The sequence below is a fragment of the Dicentrarchus labrax genome, unplaced genomic scaffold, assembly GCF_905237075.1.
Source record: "Dicentrarchus labrax unplaced genomic scaffold, dlabrax2021, whole genome shotgun sequence".
Classification (NCBI taxonomy): domain Eukaryota; kingdom Metazoa; phylum Chordata; class Actinopteri; family Moronidae; genus Dicentrarchus; species Dicentrarchus labrax.
The window spans coordinates 11,521,513-11,539,918 of NW_026136719.1; the positions used below are offsets into that span (position 1 = coordinate 11,521,513).

Sequence of the window (18,406 nt, forward strand, 5' to 3'; positions counted from 1 at the left end):
AAGCCATAACCTTTAAACTGTCTAAAAGAGCAGCTAACGTCATATTTCTGGGTAGAGCTGAAAGGATTAGTTGAATAATTGATTAGGCTAGTCAATTAACAGAAAATTAACTGGAAACGGTTTAAATAATTCACAAACATTCACCGGTTCCAGCCTCTCCAATGTCAGGATTTGCTTATTTAAATCTTACATGACAAAAGGCTGAACTTCTTCACTATTCTGTTGGTCAATAACATCAAGGAAAAAGGAAATTACTTTTCACTATCTCTGACATTTTATAAATTAGCAAACATAAAGAACCATTCAGCAAGTTATAAAAATGTACAGTTGCTAGTTTATCATTTTTTAGGTAGGCCGAGACCCCCTAAATATTGGCTTATGGCCGGGGCCCTTCTGAAAATCACTATGGCAAGAAACCAAAACAAAGAAAACAACTTCTGAATATATATCTCCTTACTTGTATTGTGCAGTAATAATTTAGTTTTTTCATTCCATCAGAATATGAGCATTTTTATTAGTTTTTCTTTTTTTAAAAATGTATTTTCCCTCATCTTCCCCCAAAAACCTGCGGAGGGCCCCTGGTGGCCCCGACCACTACACTGAGAGGCGTTTCTAATGTCAGTACGCTATAATGAACATTAACTGGTTACCAAAATGACCAAACAGAGTAATCAATGTCTCTCTGAAACAAGTTCAAACTAAAACTGAACATAAACCTCCTGCTGGTAGGATTTGCTCCAGGCCTGTTACAGCTGGATAATAAACAACTGGAGTGCATCATGTCTTTTAATAATAGTTTAATAGTTAAATTGTGAACTGAAAAGCTTCCAAATGCGGCACGACTTCGGCGTAAAGACTTAAATGTGATTATAAAATAAATACAACCACCAATAAAAGTTGAAAGGGCGACAGGAGCACTGACTCCAGACCAGCCGTCTGTTTCTCGGCGAACTGCGACTGTGCAGTGCTGGGCTTGTTTTTTAAGTCGCACTCGGATGACGTCGCAGCGAGAGGAGGTGCGGGTTTGCCACGTCGGTCTCTGTGCAACGCATTTACACTGTTGCTCCTGAAGCCCAGGGCTAACTTTTAAAAGCCCTTTTTATGTTTTCGACCGGAGTGAAAGCGACCCTCCAGCATCGCCGGTGCCCTCGTAGCTCGTCGCCACAGCAGAGCAACCCGGTATATTGAAGCTGGAAGGCGGAGAAATGCTCGGTGCTGTCTGGACTCGTCCGGCTGGAAGCCACACAACTGACTGATGCATCCTAGTTCAGTTCACCCTCCCGTATGTTGTCGATGTTGTGTGAGTAATTGGGGTTTTACAGAGCTTTTTTTTTTTTTTTTTTATTTATTTTTAAAGTATCTATAGGTTTCATTGTGCACGCTACACCTTTCTGTTTCTAACGCCGTTGTTGATTCAAGTTTCCGCGGTGGACAAACATACAAGGCTGCCTGATGTCATGGTTCAGACAGGCTGCTTCAGTGCATGTCTTAGCAAGTCTCTGTAACTTCACAAAAAAAAAAAAAAAAAACTCTTAACAAAGTCCCCCCCAACCCTCAAACTAAAAAGTCCAACAAACAGCTTAACGCAGTTTCATTTTCAAACACCTTTCTCCCGCTTCTTGGTGGCTTTTTTTTTTCCTTTTAACACTTTTAAAAAGACTTGTGAGGTGAAAACTAGAAACGTGTTGCACTTCCACAAAATGACAAAATACCATCCTGCAATCCCTCCACTGTAGTTAATTTCTCTATCTCACAGTTCCTGTTTTCACTTTTGACTTTCAGCAGTAATTATGGTCCCTTGCGGTGTGTGAGTGTGTATGTATGTATATGTATGTGTGTGTGTGTGTGTGTGTGTGGCGCTAACGGCTGTTTCCTGTTGAAGATTCAGTTTTAATATTGTTGGAGCTACACGCTGGCTCCAGAGCGTGCTCTTGTATCATCTCCATCATGCTTCATAAAGGAAATGCAGATATACTCAGAGGTTTTGTGCGTTATCTTGTTCAGGGTTTGTGTTTCGCTGTTACTGGCTGATGAGATGGAAGCCCGGACTACTTTGTTTTTGTTTGTTTTTTAAACCCACAGAGCAGTGATGAATAGATAGATTTATATACTTAGCTCACGTGGGACTTTGTGAACTTGTCTTTAGAATTAGTTCCATTATAGATTAATCTGATGCTTATTTTCTCTGGTCCAGAAATAGGTCACACAAGAGGTCACGTCAGAAGTCCACAATGCAAAACTACCCAGTTAAAAATCGCATGAGACAAAGAACAGGAGTAAATCTTCACATTTCAGAAGCTGAAACTAGAAAATATTGGGTATTTTTGTTAAAATATTAATTGATCACCAAAACACAATAAATATTTTCTGTCAATTGACCCATCAGTGCCGCTCTACTTTGTAGCTTACAAGTTAAAAGTTTGGAGGGCTATCAAAACTACATTTAGAAGGATGCCACCATCTACAGCAAAGATGTGTTGTCTTTAAGTTAATCAATAAGTCATTTAACTGATAGTGAGTGAGTTCCAGTTTATGCCATGTGAGGATTTGCTGGTTTTCTGTGTCACATATGATTGAAAACTGAATCTTACATTTTTTACTTTTGGTCAGATAAAACGAGTAATTTGGATTTTTAAAAAATCATCAATGAATTGAGAAAATAATCAGCAGATTAATAAATATTTTAATAAGCGTTAGTTGCAGCCCCCCTCCTTAGCTATAGTTTTTATATTTTAATACATCTCACTCTGCAACAAACACATTTGCCAGTTGAAATAAATCGGTTCTGTATTGGTTGGGATGCAATAAATGATGATTTTCATTATCAATCTAAAATGTCATATTTTTTCAGAGGCCAGTGTGACATCTTCAGTTTTCATGCATTGATGAATTTACAGTCCAAATCCCAAATATATTTGAGCCACAACACCTGTGAAATAACCATACCCCCAGTAAGTACTAAAACAGCCTAATCTACCAACCAACAGCTCTGTTGTAGCACTGTTCAATGCATTCAACGAAGCAGATATGTTGTAAGTAAACAGCGGAAATGTGCTGAGAAACAAAAAAAGACAAAACATAAAGGTAATCATATTTGCAATTTGTTATTTAAAACCTTCCACATTTGGACTATTAGCTTTTATATGTGTATGAAATGAGAGTGACACACAGTGAGCGCTAATTGGTCTTTGTTACAACAGCTGATTTGACATGTGGCAGCTGGAGAGGCCTCTGCCTAATCAATAACAATATAATTGATGGCTGCATTCAATTTAGGGGTGTCAGTATTGTTCATGCTGTCTCACTGGCGTACCTGAAATGGAGAGGAGTTGTTGTCAATGTTAATGTTAGTATTTACTGCTATGACAAGTTAAAATGCAGGCTGTGATGAAGGCCTGAAATACTACAGATACATCTGAACTTGAAATCTGGGAGTTGAGAAGAGGTTGAGGTGTCCTCCTCACACAGAGTGTCAGTTTCAGTATTTGTCTCAATGAACAGCAAAAAAAGTGTCTTGTCACAGCTCTCAGGATGTAAATGAATACCTCAAAAGATATGTTAGCTGTAAGTGAAGTCTTGCTCCTCGTCAGTCACTTCATGAAGTCATACACTTGGAATTTGTCATAGTCTCTTTTAAACACGTGCAGGATATTGTTTCCCAACATGAGCTTAAGCAGGCCGACTGCATATCTGCAGGTATGATGCTCTGGGTTGTTGTAGATTGGTGGCAGCTCTTTTTTTTTTGTTAAGCAATAGTTTGACAGTAGCCAGGACTGTTGCCACCAGAAAGGCTTTGGGACGGTTCTCTGATCTGGAAGCATTGGAGCGTGATTCAACTGTATGATCATTTTTAAAGACTGTAGATTGTGTTTGAGCTGGAGTGTGTCTAATATTATGTCCTCGCCATTTATATCATTGAAGGTCGACTAAATATTAGAAACACCTCTCAGTATAATGCAGCTGAACTGCACTTTTAAAATAATCATAAGGTTGACACTTATAAAACCATTTAAATAAATAAACACACAAAAAAAATTGGCCAACCAGCACTTCAAAAGCAAATAAAATTCTGTTAGGCTAAGAAAACCATAATGTTTTTATATTTATTATCTGTTAAAATGTTAAATAAACAGAACCTCCAAAAATCACAAACTAATCTAACATTAACATTCAGGAAAAAAGAGCAGAGAAGATTTCCCACAACCAATACCATATATTTGATGAGCATGTCTTTTTTTTTTACACTATCATCTACTAACCAAATTGATTATGAAACAAGATACATGGCATGACAAGTATATGGCTGCCATGCCAACCCTGCTAAATAATTTCCTGGGGGAAACCCTATCTGGTCTGAAAGGGGTTGAAATGTACCGCTGACATGGTTTGTGTCATGATAACATGTCATCCTAAGTAGGTTTGATGAGAACTAATCACAGCAGTGCCAAACAGACAAATGGTTTAGTGTTGAGTCCAATAATATGGGCATTTTTCTTGTAACCTGTAGGAATGAATGATCATGAATGTGTTTATACTGTATGTTTAAAAGTGCAGCCCCAAAGCAATTTGACCTAGTAAAGTTATTTCACAGGTGTTGTGGTTTTTTTCGAGGATACACAACTCTGTTAGCTGCTTTTTAATCCAAGTTATTCAACAGGGGTAAAGATCTGTTTTAGACAGATGTTTAACCTAAGGCAGAGTGGTATTACAAAACTAGTCTCCTCTCAGATTATTTATGGTAACCAGCCATTTTCCTAAAAAGTAGTAGTAAAGCCCATATTGAAGTCAATTCAGTTCAATTTTGTTTGTATAGCACCAAATCATAACAAAAGTTATCTCAGGGCACTTTTCAAATAGACCGTACTCGTTTTTATAAAATAAAACCAGCGAATGGGGAGAAAAAAAAAACTGAGAACCAGCTCATTGAAAAACTGGAGAATCTGTACAGTGCTCTAATAATCCTTCTCTAATTATCATCACTACTGTTTACTTATATGTGTCATCTAAAGTAAATACCTCAGGACAGATCTGTACTCAAATTATACTTAATTTGACTCCATCATGCTGTAAATATTGATTTAGCATCAGGTTTATTAGGGTTTAATTTTTTTTTAATTGCTTTACTTTTCTTGTTCTTACTCAGTCTCAGTGTTTCGTTTCCTCCACAGTGGCCTGGCTGTATATGGTGGCTCATTGAGGTGAACGAAAGGAGTCCCAGCGGCTGTTGGTTGGTGGGCGGCATCCGTGGTTGCCACGGTAACTGGCGACCATGCCAGGAGGTCGCAGGGGTCCCAGCAGACAGCAGCTAAGTCGCTCTGCTCTGCCGTCCCTGCAGACTCTGGTTGGAGGCAACCTCGGCAATGGTACAGGCCTCAGGAACAGGTGCGCACATCAATGAATTTAAATGTTTTTACCTTGTAACTGTTTGAAGACTAACCTCCTGTTTCCTTTATTGCTCTTTGGTTTTATATTCAAACATGCTCCATAAATCCGTCGCATTGTCAGCCTTCATTCATCATTGATTTGTCTATATAGTTTGCATTCCATTACGAAATGTTATTAGTTGGAACGTCATTTTAAGTAGAGCTGATTGATCAGTTCATTAGTCAAAGAAAATCAAATTTAATTAGATAATTATTTCAGTAATAAAAGCCCCCAAATCTTTAGTTCCAGCTTCTCATATGTGAAGACTTCCGGTTTCATTGTAAACTCTAAACCTTCGACTGTTGGTCACTCAAAACAAGAAATCTGAACGCGTCTCCTTGGACTGTTAGGGACTTTTTTCACAGTTTTTTGACATTTCAATCATGAAATGACTAATGAAGCAAAACCTGCAAGCTGGTTCTGGCAGCCAACTTGAGAATGCTGCCACACTCAAATGGCATACTTTTCTCCCTGCAAATATCCAACACATCCTTTTAATGTTGGCAATCAACTTAAGCCACCAGCGGCCACTCTGCTGCCGTTCATCTACTATTTCAAAAACTCCACCTCCACCCCAGCATCCATCTGTAGGCTCGGAGTCTAACTCTCCCAGGGGGGAAGTTAGTATTGTGGCTCCCCACTCCCTGCTGACAAGGTTAGATCTTACATGCCAAACATCAACTACACATTTTCTACAGTCACTCTTTATCTATTCCACATTAGTTGTTGACTGGAAATGAAAAAAATAGGCACGAGATTAGTTGATAATGAAAACAATCTTTAGCTGCAGCCCTGTTCTAACACCGGCCCTTGTAAACCAACTTGATTTTGATTTTTTCGGATGTGTTCATGTATATTTATGCTTAATAGGTTGCAAATCTTACAGAGTTCTTACAGTGTTTAAGAGGGGTGAATGTAAAGGTTTCTGTGATTTGTATACCACACAACTTGCAGTTGGTGTGCTGTGAATAAATATTGTTCGAAACACACTCTACATCACAGATATATCCGTCTCTGAGCGTTCGGATTAATTGTGTCTTCTTTCAGGAGCAGTAACTCGGTGGGTCTGTCTGCCCCCCCTCTCTCGGCCCTGATTACTCCGGAGCCGGTCCGTCACTCGAGGATCCCAGAGCTGCCGTTGGACAGCAGTCTGCTGTTTGAGTTCCTGCTTTTTCTCTATTTGCTGGTGGCCTTGTTTGTCCAGTATATTAACATCTACAGGACGGTCTGGTGGTACCCATACAGCCACCCTGCTGCCTCTACCTCGCTTGTAAGAACGCACACACTTGACTTGAAATTACTGCCTCTTCTTTCTTAACTTTAAAAATGGAAAACCCAAAGTTGATACCCACACTAACCCTAAACTTGAACACTTGATATCCAAAAAGAGGGCTCATCCTTTTGTTTTTTGTTCTTAAAAAAAATTGAATTTATTAGTATTGGGATATTAACAACTGAATGTAAGATTACAAAAATCAATCTGTAATACAAACACTCTGTAGCTTAGTCTTAGTCTTTTTTCTTTTTTTTTCACTTTAAGTTACTGCTGCATGAGTCTCTATAAACAGATATCTGTATATGAATGCAGTATCTGTAGGCAAGGGACCACGATTTTGTCATCTGAAGCATTCTGGTTTCTGTTTGTTCTGTTTGTACTTTGGTTCGTTGAATAGTCCCTAGAGGCTAAATAGACGATAGCCGATGGGTTTCGAGATTGCTGCTCCATAATCAGTAGTTGTTTTTTTCTTCTCTTTAATTTTTCTCTGTATTGTTTTTATTAGTGGAACTATATTCTGTGCTTTTGGTTCACAGTAAAAAATGATGAACCTTACCCTAAAATGTGTTTTTGCAGAAGTTACAGGTTGTGCAGGTTTTTGTTCAGCCACTGCATACTGAACACTGATTTGTCTTTTTATTTTATTTTATAACGGCTTTTATTGGGCAGGTTCAGGTCTAACTCAAAATGTACAATTAAAAATGTCTTCATTGAAAACTAATTCTGAATGAGTGAAAAAAATATGCTTTACTTCTGCAGAACTTTCATCTAATGGACTACCACCTGGCTATCTTCATCACAGTCATGTTGGCCAGGAGGCTTGTTTGGACGATAGTTTCAGAGGTAAACAGTCAGCTTTTTACACAGCCCCTGTGGGAATCAACCTCCACTGATTGCAGTTTTGGTGCCACAGTCTTTCTGGTAACCCAGTTATTCTGTCGTCTGTCTCGTCCAGGTATCCCAAAGCAGTGGCGGATCACTGCTCCGCTATGTGGTTCTGATCGCAGCTCGACTCAGCCTGCTGACCATGTGTGGTTGGGTGCTCTGCTGGACGCTCGTCAACCTCTGCAAGAACCACTCTGTGCTCAACCTCCTCTTCCTAGGATACCCGTGAGTCTTTGATACCCCCCAGCCCACACCCTCTAAAGGCTAGGATATGCTTGTTTGGCGTTAGTTGTGTCACAGTCAGTGTTTGTACCTGTCTACATCTGAGTGACCACAATTGAAGGAGGAGCAGAAGGCCTGGCATCATAGAGCTGGGCGAGGTGCAGCAAATCATACAAATGGTGAACTCTCACTTCTCAAAGGCATTCACAGTGTTGCACAAACAATGAAGTATGAAGTAAAGTTCAAATCCTGCCTACTTTGCAGTTTACTTGCAGTTGTGTTAAATTGTCAGTTTGGAAAATTTGCAGAAATTGTCGTATGCAGACTCTGATTTCGACATTATAAAGATGTGGGGGTAAGGGATTGTTTGGCAATCTGATAAGCCCTTTATGTGTTGATCGTTAATGTGTCAAAAAGGTTAAGGAGTGAATCAGATGGAAAACACGAACCATGACATTGCTATCAGTGGTGCAAGAAATATTAAAATGTATCAACACAAAAGATATTTTTCCAGATATAGACCGGGTTTTCAAAACAAGATTTACATAGCTATTAATCTGGTCATTCACAGTAATACAGTAATGTTATAGTGAGCATGTTGCTTTTATTTGTTTTATTTGTGTGCTAATGGAATTTGTGGAAACATCCTCTCTTAATGTGTTTCGCCATTTTAAATATGCATGATGTGATCGTACATTTCCTTTTCATCCTGCCACCATTTGAAACTAAAACTTGCTGCTCTGTTCCTTTTTTTCCCCACAGATTTGGTGTGTACGTCCCACTGTGCTGTTTCCATCAGGAGGGAGGGAAAAGCCAAACGTCATCGGCTGACTGCGATTACCCGGCCGACCACCAGCAGCCGGCTGAACTCACGGAGACCCCGTTCTTTCGTCCACGTGACTTTCTCTTCCTGTTACGAGAGAACCTCAGAGAGCAGTTTTCCAGCCCCCCGCACATGCCTATTCACACCTGCCCACCACACACACACTCACACACACCGGAGTTGATTCGAGCAGAGGTGGAGGAGTTGAAGAGCGACTTCAACCGGCGAATCAAGGAAGTGCTGTTCAACTCACTGTTCAGTGCTTATTACGTCGCCTTCCTGCCTCTCTGCTTTGTCAAGGTTGGTATCGGTCACTTGGGGTTTTTTCCCCTTTAAGATTTTATTGTTGGTGTTGGTCTCCTGTGTGTTTGTTTTTATGCTCCATTGTCCCTACAGACCTTCCTGTATTCTTGCTAACTTTATGGTGAGTTTATCTTTCTCTAATACTTTTCTTTATTTCCCTAGAGCACTCAGTACTATGACATGCGCTGGTCATGTGAGCATCTGATCATGGTATGGATCAATGCGTTTGTCATGCTGATGAGTCAGCTGCTGCCCCCCAGCTACTGCGACTTGCTTCATCGCTCGGCAGCTCACCTGGGCCGCTGGCAGAAACTGGAGCATGGCTCGTACAGCAATGCACCTCAGCATGTGTGAGTGGCCAGTGTGCACACATTTGTACACACACAGGATTTTAAAAATGACTCTGTTAATGGTTTGTGTTTAACTGTGGTGCTGATATGTTTTGCAGGTGGTCAGAAAGTACCATTTGGCCTCAGGGGGTGTTAGTACGGCACAGTCGATGTCTATATAAGGCAGTCGGACCCTATAATGTCGCTCTGCCCTCTGATGTTTCCCATGCAAGGTTTTATGTGAGTATCTGTACTTTCTATCATAGTGTCAGTAGATGTAACCTTTGCATTATTCATTCCAAGAGTGAAGAAAATAATAAAACAAGAATCATGACATATAATACAATGCCTTACAATAATACCACAAACTACACAGACATGGAGTCGGTTCCCCGCATAGTATACTTATATAACAGCCAAATATTTAATTAGTTGGATTTTTACTAGGATCGATTCATACTTCTGTGTCAAGGGCTTGTCAGTAAAGAATATAAGCAAATACAACATGAAGCATGTTGAAAAAAGGCTTTTCCTAACTACTTCTTTTCACTTACACACATCTAACAAAGCTGTATCCATTACAAACCCAAAATTATGTTTTGCTTAAAAAATTACTTAAATGAGTGATCGGTTATTAAAATAGTTGGCATATACATTTCTATTGATGAGCTGATTTTATTAAATGAATAATTGTTTTAACACTCATTTATAGTTTTAAGTGTCCATGTCAGAGGACAGTGCCAAAGAAAAAAAAATCCACCCTGTTCACACACACTGAATACAATGACTGACTGTATAAATCTGTATAAACGTGCATTGTTTTACATGGTTCAGGTGTCCACCCACTGCTTATCAAATATTTTAATCTTTCCTTCTCCGTGGAAATATTTTCATTTCTGATTCTCTTCCTGTTTTTGGTCTTCCAGTTCCTGTTCCACAAGCCATTGCGGATCCTGAACCTTCTCATCTGGATCGAGTCCAGTGTGGTTTTGTACCAGTTATACTCTCTGCTGCGCTCCGAGCGCTGGAACCACACTTTGTCTCTGGGCCTTATTCTTTGCTGCAACTACTATGTCCTTTTTAAACTGCTCCGAGACCGCATTGTGCTGGGCAAAGCCTACTCCTACCCTCTGTCCTCCAACAGTTTAGGGCTCAAGTCGCAGTAAAGGCTCTTCACAGTGAGACCTCACCTACGAACTCTGGACGTGGAGGGGAGATAGGTGGAGGTCTAGTAAAGACCGGAGGGTTGATTCGCCCTCATGCTTGGAGGTTAAGGGACAGACTGTGAAACTCATAATCGTGTTTTGATACGGTTCTATTTTTAATGCAATGTTTATATATACCTATTTAAAAGAATATTTTTATTTTGTATACTATTTCGAGTTACGCCGGGCATTACCACGCTGACGACATTAGCATGTTCTGTTATGTTGTTGCTAGGCGACAGGCAAGTCAGGGTATGCCAGGGTGTGACTTTCACCAAAGATATTTTAAGTGCAGGTGGCCAATCAGCAGACTTGGCTTCTGACAGTCAGTTCAAGCAGACGAGCGATTCAGAGCAGTGGAAGGAGATGTGCCTGAGATCCTGAGACCTGATTGGGCTGTTCTACTTCAACCCTGAGGCTCTAGAACCAGTGAAACTGTTATGGGTAATGTTAGCAGGACACAAACACTGTCATTGCCCTCCGCATCTTTTAATATGTTTTCATCAGTGATTTTTAAAGCAAAAGTTTTACATTTTAGGGAAATACGCCTATTCACTTTCTGGTGGGGAGTGAAATGAGAAGATACTGTAGATATGGATCAAATCTGAGGCCACAGCACGTAGACAGTTAGCAGCTTAACATTAGCACAAAGACTTTGAACAGTGGCCTAGCTCTTTCAAACTCTTAACAAAATCTGACTGCCAGGACCTCTAAAACTCTCTAATGAACACTTATGTCTCTTACACCTCTCTTGGTTATTTTAAACAAAAATAAAAGGCATTTTATAGGGGGTTATGTGCCAGACTATTTCCTGGCTCTGACCAGTTACAAGGCAACCACAGTGGCTGGCCAAGAAATGGCCTGGCAACCCCGTTCAAGAGCAAATTGTCATTTTCACACTTAGATTTTTGTTCTAATTAAAAAAAGGTGATGTAACGTGTTAATTAGCTTGAGTTAGTTACTGGTAGGCAGATTTTTGTAACCTTTGGACAGAGCCAGGCTAGCTGTTTCCCCCCACAGACAGACAGCTAACTCTCTGTCTGTGGTAGCTTTATATTTAATGGGCAAATGTGAGAGTGGTATAGATTTTCCCATCTAACTCACCGCCAGAAAGCAAAGAAGTGCATTTCCCAAAGAGTCGAACTTTTGTTTTAAGCTAAGCCTCGGTGTTAATATTTACCACGAAGTGGAATAAAACTTTTCTACAAACTGACTTGACATTAGGCTGTAGAAAAAAAAAAAAACCCTCGGGTCCTCTTATCCAATGCCTCTGCAGAGAATGCTGTATTCTTCCTCATTCACTTTGTTACTGTGTTTTTAACTATCAATATCTGCTTGTTTCTCATCATTGGCTATCTGGAGGGCAGTAACAACAACAGGCTGTACAAACGTACACCAGGCTGTCAACAAGTGATAAGGTGTATTGGGATACTATTCGCATCCTTAAACTCAAATCATAAAATGTAAAAAAAAACAGTTTGACCCCTGGGTGGTGTTTTCTTGTTGTACAGCCCTGCCTGGCCTAGTTTCGGTTACTAAAAAGGTGCAAAGTTTGAGGGGCTGCTTCTGTAACCGGGTGATAATTGAAGTCAAAACTCCGACTGATGTTGGACCACACTTTGACATGCTGAAATCTTCTTGCTATGATATGGTGTACGACTCGATTGTGTTCTTAAAGATCACCCAGTCACTGTATTTTATTCAGTTTTGGTGCCTGAATGCTTAAACCTTGCTGGGATTCAGGTCTATCTCTTTGTGGATTGGATGTAGATAACGAAACGAATGTGGCTTATAATAAAGAATTCTGTTGGTACGTCCCAGGACCTGACCCTTCTCCCATTGCAAATATGTCATTGTCATCACGCTCTCTTATGAATTTGACAGCAGAGGATGTTTAATAGTGACATTTCCATGGGCGATGAAAACCAAACGGTCAAGATGGTTAAGACTGTATGTGTCACCTCATTACCGGTTCATGTATTCTCAGTTACCAGAATGGTGTTGCAAACAAGTTGCCTTGTGTGTTATTGCTTTTCTGTTAAGTCACACTTGGTGAACATCCTCTCACTCTCAAGTAGGTTCCTCCTTAATGAGCCTCCTCTCCTTCAGCGGCTCTAATCAGCAGCCAGAGTATAACTTCGGGCAGTATTAAGGATTGGGCCGATCAGCTGTCTGATATTCAGATAGAAATCAATACAACTTGAACAGAAAATCCTTTTTTTTTTATCAGGGGTTTAAGACTGAGTAGAAAATCAGAGAATTTCAGTCAGGTTTCAGGTTGAGTGTAAATGAGGTGGGGGGAAAGTAGGAAACCAGTGTGTACATCTAGATCATGGGTGCTGTTCTGTGCCTCAGCAGAAGCGTGACGAATCTTTGATTATACACGAATGCCATACATGTGCCCATTATTCTTCGTTGTCTGCCCTTAAATCGACTCCTTGGTGCTTATGTTTTGTTTGTGGTCATTTTCCACTTGAATGTAGCAAATCTTTCAACTGAATGTCGCTGTTGACTTGAATTGGCATGTTTTTGTAGTTTGTAGCACTTTCCCTCAATTGGCCACCACTGAAATTTCAGGGTTTTTTTTAATGGGCATACAACCTTTTTAACTTGTCATTTATGTCAGTTACACAGAAGGGAGACATTTCGAGGTTTGCTTACTTGAATGTTAAGGCCTTTACTCAAATAAAACACATTCTGTCTGCTTTCATTGGTTTGGTGAACATCGCAGCTGAAAAGGACCACGTTGCCCTGAAGTGTACTTGATCTTCCTCTAGTCTACATGAAATTTAAATAATTTTTTTAAGTCAAAGTTATGCTGATACTGTCATTCTGTGTTCACTTAATTAATCTGAGTCAGAGTTTTTTTTTTATGTGCCATATCCCAGGATGCAGTTTCAGAATCCTGGTTGAATCTGTTGATCAATGTGTCGGTGCTGGAGAAGTCATAGGAGCTGGTCCTCATATTTCGGCTTTTTACAGTGTTCAGTTTCCCCAAAGCATTTCTGAAAATGCTCTTTGACATCTGAAATAAAACAAATGGTCTTTAAACAACGTGTGTGTGTGTGGCTGTGTGTGGCTGTGGCTGTGTGTGTGTGTGTGTGTGTGGCTTTGTGTGTGTGTGTGTGTGTGTGGCTGTATGAGCAGACTGAGAAGAAATATGGGAGACAGTTGCTTATTTCAAAGCATATATTTCATTAAATTTGCCATAGTCTTCAGTTTCTGAAACAAATAATGCAATTTCATAAATGTTAAACAGAAAGTAAAAAGTGCTTATGTAGGCCTTAATGTTCATTGCGGACACCTGCAGTGTTTTATCTTTGCCACCAGAGGGAGCTAAGCAAGTAAAACATTCAACAAAATGTGCTTCATAGAACAAGTGCTCTGCAACCTTGGAAACAGTCATCTGCAATCATTTAATATCATTCTGTGTACACTGTTAATTTAGTTGGCAGAGTACACTATTGTTGTAGATAACTAGTGTCCACTGAGAAGAGATACATGATAGTTTGGAGAGAAACTGTTGGCACCTTTGGTAGCTGACTTGTACATTCATCCACAAAAATCATAATTTTCAGTAGAATAACTTCAAGAGTTTTAACAGTGCAATCTTTAGTATTAGCACAATAAAAAGGCTATGATACATAATGAAACAGTTGTCCCAGTCCTGCTCCTTGTAATCTGAGGGCCCCTTGTTCCAAAACAGCTTTTTACATCAGTCCATGTTCCAGATCTGATGGCTTTCCAGATAACTTTGTTATCCAAATAAATGTTCCAAGAAGCAGATAAACCTGCTTCTGTTCTGCATCACCACATGATCTAAATGTTTCCCCGGTTAACACCAATGTAACTAACTTTTTCATGGTTTAATGTAACTGAAGATGCAACACTTAAGCATAAATGAAATGAACACGCCCTGTTTACATAACTTAGTGTCATTACTGGATTTGTGTCTGTCGGGTCTGTAGTTACATGACTGATATAGGCGTCTGAGAATGGGTGCAACAAACAAAAGGTTGATATTTACATTGATGTCACGTCAGTGCTACAAGTAGTGGGGGTAAAAAGGGTAGATTCTTGTGGCCCCAATATTGCGGTATGATGTATGAAGATGTAGTAGGACTATGGTTTTGTGGCTACACCCCTGTGTCATCCTCAGTCTCCACCTTTTCCTCACCCCTCTCGGCAGTCCACAAAGTTTCCTTTTATCCAATAGCAGATCTGAGCATATTTGAGAGGCGTGATTCTCACCGCTACATTAAATTCCTGAGACGCCCCTTGTCGTTCCACCCACTGATGCCCAGAAAACACACCTATAACCTTCCGCTCCCAGCGCCGGCGCCCCCCATCCCACATCCGGGCATAGACTCCTGACCCGCTGGCACCGGGCTGGGCATCACAGTGCTGGTACAGCAGGTCTGATGTTTCCTCGCCGGCCCGACAGAACCGATACACCAGCTGGCCTGGACGGTCATTATCAAATCCTGAGAAGTGGACTCGTCGACCAGGCAGCCTCTGAGCTGGGGGGCTGACTCCTAACTTCATGTGGCGGCGTTTGTGGGGTTTCTTGAGTTCAAGCAAAGCATAGTCATAGTCCATCCCAATGTCATTAGCATTCCCTTTGATCCATCCCTTGGGAACATGGGTGCGCTTGGCTCTGATCCACTGGAATTTCATTTTGTCGTTGGTTGGTGGGGCGTAAGGAGCAGGGCCACCTTCAACATGGTTGGTGAAGTTGGAGGGAAGGTAAAAGGAAGAAGGCTGTGTGTCTCGTTGCTTGGGTTTTAGAAACCCAACCCGCAGCTTCTGGGCTCCTTTCACATAGTTTTTACCATCATGAACGCAATGAGCCGCTGTGAGAACATGACGGTCCCCCACCAACGTACCAGAACACCCGGTGGACAGTTTGACAGAGACAGAGAATGGGTATTTAAGCAGGAAGTTCTGCCCAGCGATACTAAAACGCCCATCGTGGCCGAAGATCTGCCGCTTTCTCCTCACATGTGACCGCTCAGCCTTCCCAGACGACCCTGAGGAGTAGGCCGGACTGGTGTTAGAACTGGGCGCGTAGCCATAGATCCCAATGGCGGTCTCAGTGAGGTGACCATTGGAGTGGAGTGTCTCAAAGGCCAGAAGACGCCGCAGGTCCCAGTAACTCGGGCGAGGGGCTCTCTTGTGGCATTCTGGGTCACAGGGGGAGCTGACATCCAAGCGGGCCTGAGACAGGAAATGAGGGGCTGGTCGATCCTCTGTCTGCTGTGGGAGGACCACAGGGACACGCTGGAGAACCCACTGGGGGCGTGAGGAGGAGGAGAAAACAGAGGGAAAGGAGAGGAGAAATAGGAGAGAGGTAAACCTGTGGATGGACAGGATGACAGATCAGGTTAACTTAACTAGAAAGAGTAACTGACTCATGCTTGACTCATTCACTGAATGAGTGGCTCTATTAAACACGACCGGACGTCTGGGCCCCTCTTACTGTGCATGAAAAACATTCTCATTCCTTAAACCAACATCATGGACTTGCATGGGAGTTGAGTTTGAGTTGAGGAGAGCATTTCAGCTTAAAGAATTTTTATCTTCGCTGGAATTTGGCATCTGTAAACTTCCACTGTAAATATGACAGACAGGGCAAAGATCAGGCCTTACTAGGCTCTGATGGAAAATTCCTGAAGTGGCCTGAGGGATTGGCCTAAAGCCTGAAAGAGATACTGACTGACATTTTGTTGCACTGAATAAAGACTTTAAATGGGTATAGTTTTGTATCTTAAACATACTCACACCTCCCTCCCTCTCTCTGTTTCTTTCCTGACATATGGAACTAATATAATATACAGTATTACCGTTGGGAGTCATAGGAAAATGGAGCAGAGATATAATAAAGTCTCATGTTAATAAAATCTTTAGAATGGAATTTATGCATTTTGCAGCTCATAACACACAGTAAGAAAGTGAAGCCATATTTAGATTCCTAATTTTAGGTGGAATAAGTAATAATGTTCTGAAAATTATTCATACATAAAATGTAAGCAGTGCAGTTCACATTAATGTCCTAATTGTATAACTTCATCTTCTACAAGTTTTTCCCTTCTTCTCTAGATCCCGTCATTACGCAAAGACGAACCTGACATAGAGGTGACTTACCGGGGGAGCGCAGCCCGGGAGCGCATGGTTTGGCTTCTGCAGGTGAGCTGGTGGTTGAACACAGAGGGGAAAACCCCCCTCAAACCAGAACAAACAGCCCGCGATGAGAATCTAACTGGTACTGCAAAGAAAAGGGAAAAAGGAGACTTCTAGGCTCCTCTCTCAGGAACTGACCACGTTATTTAATCCGCGACAGTTTGGAAAGAAAGTCCAAGAAAGAAAGTTGATGAAGCGCCGGATCATTGTGCGCTGCTGGAGGAGGTGCTCTCCTGTCTGTCTGCGCTGACAGTGTCACATCTGCCGACTGGGGGGATATTCAGAGTGAGTAAATCCGACCCCAAGGCGGTCATGTGACACATCACATCACTGCTTGTGATTACCAATTTACTGCTGTTCGCAGTGTTGAAATTTGATGCATTTATTTAAATGGTATTTGCACATTGGTAGTAGCAATTGTGTGTGCACATGACTCACATTTAATTAGGGCTGCATCTAAGTATTAATTCCTTTATCGATTAATCTATTTCAATCGATTAATAGTTTTGTCTACAGAATTTCAGAGACCAAGATTGCGTATGAGTTTGCTTACTTTGCCTGAACAATAATTAGTATTTACTTATTATTTTTTAAGTGAAAAGAGGCTGATTGACTGATTAATTAATTTGCACTAACCTTCACAGAAATTGCTATAATAATATATATACTGATTATTACTGATATTCTTAATATCTGGTTATAAAATGTTTCTAATTAGTAACTGATGCCTTTATTAATAACCCATTTATTAATGCTTCATATATCAGTTATAAGGTAATAATTATAACCACTTTTGTTTTGCCAGGTTGTGAAAAGTCCCTCAGTTTGATGTTGGTTGGTGTTTCTGTTGTATTATAAATGTTGGTAATCCATCAATAAATGCTTATGGGCTTCATACTTTCTAGTCTGTTGCAGGATTTTCCAGAAGATAAGCGGACCTTTAGACTGTCTTCCTGATGAATTAAAGATTTATAAAGATTTGTTTCCTGCTGGAGGAGAAACACATTTCACAGGGATTTTCCACATCCTGGCAACTCAAAAGTTCTTCTTTATTATAATTACATTACCATTACATCAACTTACAAACTCTTGACTAAGGGTTATTTATTAGGAAGGGGTACTAATTTTATTAGTTATGCTTGATGCTCATTAAAGATATACAGTGATTCCATCATAATTCTAGCTTTAGTCATATAAAGCAAAAACGGAGGGGCTGCTCTGAGTTTACAGCCATTTGACGTTTTGTTATCAACAGGACAGGCCAAAACAGCTGGATGGAGACATGTGCGTCCTGTCCAAAACTGAGGTCGTAGAGAGCGGAAATGTGTGAGTACAGAGAGGGTGATGGCAAAGGAACTTGAGGGGTGTGTAGTGTGTGTATTTGTTTGTGTTCAAGAGACAAATTGAGACGTTTCACATTCTGTGACCTTCTTGTCGCGCAAACACTGACCCGCATTCATTCTGTAGATGGAGTGACACGACCAGATTCCCCTTCTCTTTATCTCTTTCTTTGAGCCACTCTCTCTGTCCCACACAAGAAGATCCAAGGATGCCATTAAACTACTCATTAAATGATTATGCAGCACACATACCGTACATCAATGTTTTTCCCAAACAAACTTTCACACTGTTGGTTCACTGGGTTGATCCACCCTCATGACTCTTGGCATTAATCGCAAAGACTTTTGGAAGAAAGCTATTTATTTCACAACAAAAACCTCACTCATTTCACATCATACAGCTGTAATTATTCTCTATT

The 18,406-nt window shown here is 40.7% G+C and overlaps 2 protein-coding genes across 5 annotated transcripts; one reads left to right on the forward strand and one right to left on the reverse strand.

Annotated features, from left to right (window-relative positions):
• The first annotated feature begins 981 nt into the window (after positions 1 to 981).
• On the forward strand, positions 982 to 12,295 carry tmem39a (transmembrane protein 39A). 4 transcript variants are annotated; one of them, XM_051379107.1, is made up of 9 exons: positions 982 to 1,300; positions 5,169 to 5,382; positions 6,478 to 6,694; positions 7,460 to 7,543; positions 7,656 to 7,810; positions 8,570 to 8,930; positions 9,096 to 9,283; positions 9,382 to 9,502; positions 10,189 to 12,295. In XM_051379107.1, the coding sequence occupies exons 2-9, from the start codon at positions 5,270 to 5,272 to the stop codon at positions 10,426 to 10,428; spliced, it is 1,479 nt and encodes a 492-aa protein (XP_051235067.1). In that variant the 5' UTR covers positions 982 to 1,300; positions 5,169 to 5,269; the 3' UTR covers positions 10,429 to 12,295. The 4 variants fall into 4 exon arrangements, with proteins under 4 accessions (XP_051235067.1, XP_051235064.1, XP_051235065.1 ...); XM_051379104.1 differs by having other exon boundaries at positions 983 to 1,300; positions 6,472 to 6,694; XM_051379105.1 differs by having other exon boundaries at positions 983 to 1,282; positions 6,472 to 6,694.
• A 1,347-nt stretch (positions 12,296 to 13,642) lies between these two features.
• LOC127351512 (serine protease 23) lies at positions 13,643 to 16,893 on the reverse strand. The gene is made up of 2 exons (XM_051379110.1): positions 16,612 to 16,893; positions 13,643 to 15,823 (listed from the first exon to the last, which is right to left on the reverse strand). The coding sequence occupies exons 1-2, from the start codon at positions 16,635 to 16,637 to the stop codon at positions 14,641 to 14,643; spliced, it is 1,209 nt and encodes a 402-aa protein (XP_051235070.1). The 5' UTR covers positions 16,638 to 16,893; the 3' UTR covers positions 13,643 to 14,640.
• Between the last annotated feature and the right edge of the window lie 1,513 nt (positions 16,894 to 18,406).

What these genes read in the sequence shown, in the direction of transcription:
- tmem39a (XM_051379104.1), top strand. Translation starts at nt 5,270, where the DNA reads ATGCCAGGAGGTCGCAGGGGTCCCAGCAGACAGCAGCTAAGTCGCTCT. An exon ending in CTGCTGCCTCTACCTCGCTT is followed by an intron (nt 6,695 to 7,459) that starts GTAAGAACGCAC and finishes TTACTTCTGCAG; the next exon opens with AACTTTCATCTAATGGACTA. An exon ending in TTTGGACGATAGTTTCAGAG is followed by an intron (nt 7,544 to 7,655) that starts GTAAACAGTCAG and finishes TGTCTCGTCCAG; the next exon opens with GTATCCCAAAGCAGTGGCGG.
- LOC127351512 (XM_051379110.1), bottom strand. Translation starts at nt 16,637, where the DNA reads ATGCGCTCCCGGGCTGCGCTCCCCCG. An exon ending in TCCCGGGCTGCGCTCCCCCG is followed by an intron (nt 15,824 to 16,611) that starts GTAAGTCACCTC and finishes GTCCATCCACAG; the next exon opens with GTTTACCTCTCTCCTATTTC.